The sequence below is a fragment of the Wasmannia auropunctata genome, unplaced genomic scaffold (assembly GCF_000956235.1).
Source record: "Wasmannia auropunctata unplaced genomic scaffold, wasmannia.A_1.0 LD336106.1, whole genome shotgun sequence".
Taxonomy (NCBI): Eukaryota; Metazoa; Arthropoda; class Insecta; order Hymenoptera; family Formicidae; genus Wasmannia; species Wasmannia auropunctata.
Genome location: NW_012026784.1, coordinates 2,814,525 through 2,818,219, shown reverse-complemented (window position 1 = coordinate 2,818,219; position 3,695 = coordinate 2,814,525). Strand labels below are relative to the sequence as shown.

General features: G+C 37.5%; 1 protein-coding gene across 1 annotated transcript in view; it reads right to left on the bottom strand.

The window, feature by feature from the left end:
• LOC105456579 (osmotic avoidance abnormal protein 3-like) overlaps positions 1 to 3,695 on the bottom strand; it is a 19,444-nt gene that overhangs the window by 2,389 nt on the left and 13,360 nt on the right. The window contains exons 3-4 of the mRNA XM_011700744.1: positions 2,953 to 3,271; positions 1,816 to 2,198 (exon numbers count right to left, since the gene is read on the bottom strand). Coding sequence (XP_011699046.1) covers positions 1,816 to 2,198; positions 2,953 to 3,271 — 702 coding nt within the window. The remainder of the gene's footprint in view (positions 1 to 1,815; positions 2,199 to 2,952; positions 3,272 to 3,695) is intronic.

The window sequence follows — 3,695 nt, the reverse complement described above, 5'->3', positions numbered from 1 at the left end:
CGTGTGCTCTTCCGATGTTCAATAAACGAAGTAATAGTGTCCTTTTAAGGACATTGACTCGTTTCGAACCTTTGCAAAGCGCCTTCGACTCGCATCGTGCGCCTCTGTGCGTACCTGCGAGATAGCTTACTTAGTTACGTCCTTCCTTACCCCCTCTACTTTCAATTCCATCTCGTTCACGCCCGAGACTCACTCTCTCTATCTACAACCCCAAACAAATATCCTGGGGTCTGGACGTAACACCATATTAGTAAAATATTTTATATTACCGACGGTTCGCCCATCATGGGAACCCTACCGCGGTAGAGCCACTTCCCCGCCGGAAGAGATCCTAGTTAAGCGTGCGGAAACCGAGAAGCGGCTTGTCGGGCGGTCAACCCCTATCCGCACGAAAGAATGTGACTTTACAAAAAATGTTACGGGATAGGCCCGCGCCATTGAGATGCTACAGGTTTTTGTCGTCATCCTTATCGAAAGGGCGCGTTCAGCTCCGCAACTGACGCTCACCCTTTCCTCGGGCTAGACGCTGCTTGGATTTACCCTACCAGGCTATTCGGGTATGGGGAAATATTGACCAAATAATCCTCCACACATGCGCCCTCCAAACCACCTTCAACCCGTTGATAGGCTCAATGATGCGACGGGAGCGGTGTTCCCACGTTAAACGAAACCAGGCAGATACGAAAAATCCATAGATTGTTGATTCTCCATGTACAGACGCGGTAACCCATGTCCATACATGTCGAATCGACGTCTACGGATCCATTGTTTCTCCCTGGTTTGCCGGCTCACACGAAACATGCCGCGGGTCCGTCCAAGAGACCCGGGTCTTGTGCCAACATTGTTTATTACCCCGGCAGAGGTCAGGTACTCACTTCACCGTCGCACCATTGTCGGGGGGTCTACTACTCCCCCCCTTGGTTAGTCTCTACAGAATATCCGGTGATTCTTCGACCGCATCATACACACACACGCACGCACGCACGCACGCACGCACGCACGCACGCACGCACGCACGCACGCACGCACGCACGCACGCACGCACGCACGCACGCACGCACGCACGCACGCACGCACGCACGCACGCACGCACGCACGCACGCACGCACGCACGCACGCACGCACGCACGCACGCACGCTAACGCACGCACGCACGCACGCACGCACGCACGCACGCACGCACGCACGCACGCACGCACACATGCGCGCTATGTAATACTCGAAAAGAACAATTTTGCTGGATCCAGATTAAAAATTATTTTTGTTCAATAATCAAAATGATTTTGTTAGAAAGTCAACATGATTGATAGAATATTAAAACATTTTATAGCAATCATTTTAAACTTTCTAACAAATTATTTTGATTACTGAACAAAAATTATTTTCAGATTTCTATTTAGTAAAATTCTTAGATCTTTCAACAAAATCATCCCGTGTAATGTAAGTATTGTATTTGCCCTTCTTGTAAATTTTACGAAAAGTCTAAAATTTAAACAGCCATAATTTGATAATAAGTCGTACGGTCATAGATCAAAGTTTGTTTGAAAGTTATTGAATAATACTTTCAGATGCTGTTGGGTTTATTTAAAAATCAGTTTCCGTTTTGCCGCAAGAAATGTCAAATGTGAGTTGTGACCAAAAATACTATTTTTGGTCACTTTTATTATAATTTACTTAAAATCCTGACGTGCTATAGGCGATATATTCTTCAAACGGCATCATATTCACCGCGAAAAAAATCTTCAGAAAACGTATGGTCGTTTCGGGGAGAATTTTGCTGTATTAAATAAACATAATATTGAATATTATACAAACCTCAATTGGCCATATACTTGGAAGACACTACCATTGGCATCGTTGGCTTCCAGCGCCCCTACAAGAGCTTCTAACTTTTTTCTTCTTTTCTCCCTCCTTTTTTTTAGTTCTGCATTATCAATCTCTTCTCCACCGATCGTCAGTTTCTCCAACCTTTTTAAAACATCTTGAAGAGCTGCCTCTCTTTTCTTTCTTCTTCTTTCCATTCGTTCTTTGTCCAATTCATTCATCTCCTGATATCCTTGATCGAGTTTCTCAAGTTTATCATTATTAATCGTCATATTTAATCCAGATTCGTAACAAAATTTTAGAGTTTTCAGTTCCTCTTTTAGTTTCTGAGCTGACAAATTTGAATTTTCGCACTCTTTTCTTAGTCTCTCCACCTTTAGTTATATTTATATTTTTTTATTGCTATTTATACAATAAATATTGAATACCAATAAAAAATCTCAAGAAAGCACATAAAAAATATCAAGCGCAGAAAGTGTTAACTACTTTTTTAGTAAAGAAATAGAAGATTGCAATGGAACATTTAGAGAATATATAAGTTGTATTAAAAAAGGTTATAATTATATTTGTATTAGCGTTATATAATTAATAATAATATTTTAAGTGCACAAAATAATTGTAGAAAATATGTAATAATTTATGTAATAATTAATAAGAATTTACATGTATATATTTATGAAATTAAAAAATATAAAATAATATATAAAAACATAATATAATATGTAGTAGGGTAGAAGTACCTGTTTTGACCACTGCACTGGTATGGCCACCATAAATAAAGTCCCGGAAGTCTCGAAAAACCACTGTTTTGTATCGTCATTGACTACGTGTAGACACGAAAAATCCTCGGAAGTGTTTATGATGGCCGTATCAGTGCAGTGATGGCCAAAACCGGTACTTCTACCCAGCTATTATTATACATCAATATATTAATATATAAGTTTTATTCTAAACATTTATAATTAAATTTATGTAATCTTATATCAGCAGTACATAATTAATAATAGTAACAATATTTTAAGTGTACGAAATAATTGTATAAAAGATATTTATGTAATAATTAATAAAAATCCATATATATTTGTAAAATTATAAAATATAATATAATATAGTATTATCATACATCACCTCGTCGGAATATTGCTTTTCTCGCAATTCTTCTCTTTCTTCCTCATCCTTTTGGAAGTCCAATCCAACATTTAATATATCGTTGGAGTCAAGTAACTTTCTTAAACGTTGAAGTTCTAATTGGTATTGTCTAAGAAGAGCATCTTTAGGATCTTCATTGACAATGGGTTTATTTTTTATGCAACGAGCTCTAGCTGCATAGCGTAGAGTGCTAAGAGTCTCTTCAGCATCGATGTCGCTTGGACTCACGCAAGCAATCATCAAAGTTCTGGCATTTCCGCCCAAGCTATCTCGCAGCAATCTCGTCAACTTACTGTCCCTATAAAAAGAATTTTTTTTTATTCAAATATTATTTGTAATATATAATATTTTATCTCATTCTTTTCAACTTGTAAAATTTTACAAAAATAGAATCTGTATTAAAAGAATATGCGTATAGAAATAAATAAAATTATAACATATATTCCATTGTATAACTAAATTATCTGAAGATAGATAAGAAACAAAGTAAAACATATTAAATTGCAATTTTATTTTATAGAATTTTACAACATCTAACACAATTTTTTAAACCTTATAGCCTTTTTATATTATACAGGGTGTCCCATAATAACCGCACCAGACCTCGTGGGCAGATAGAGCAGATGAAACTGAACAGAAAAGTCCTGTACCATTTTGCAAAATTCGCAATCGTTAAAGAGATATTAATTTTTGAAGATCGGCGAATAACCGCATATCCGTCA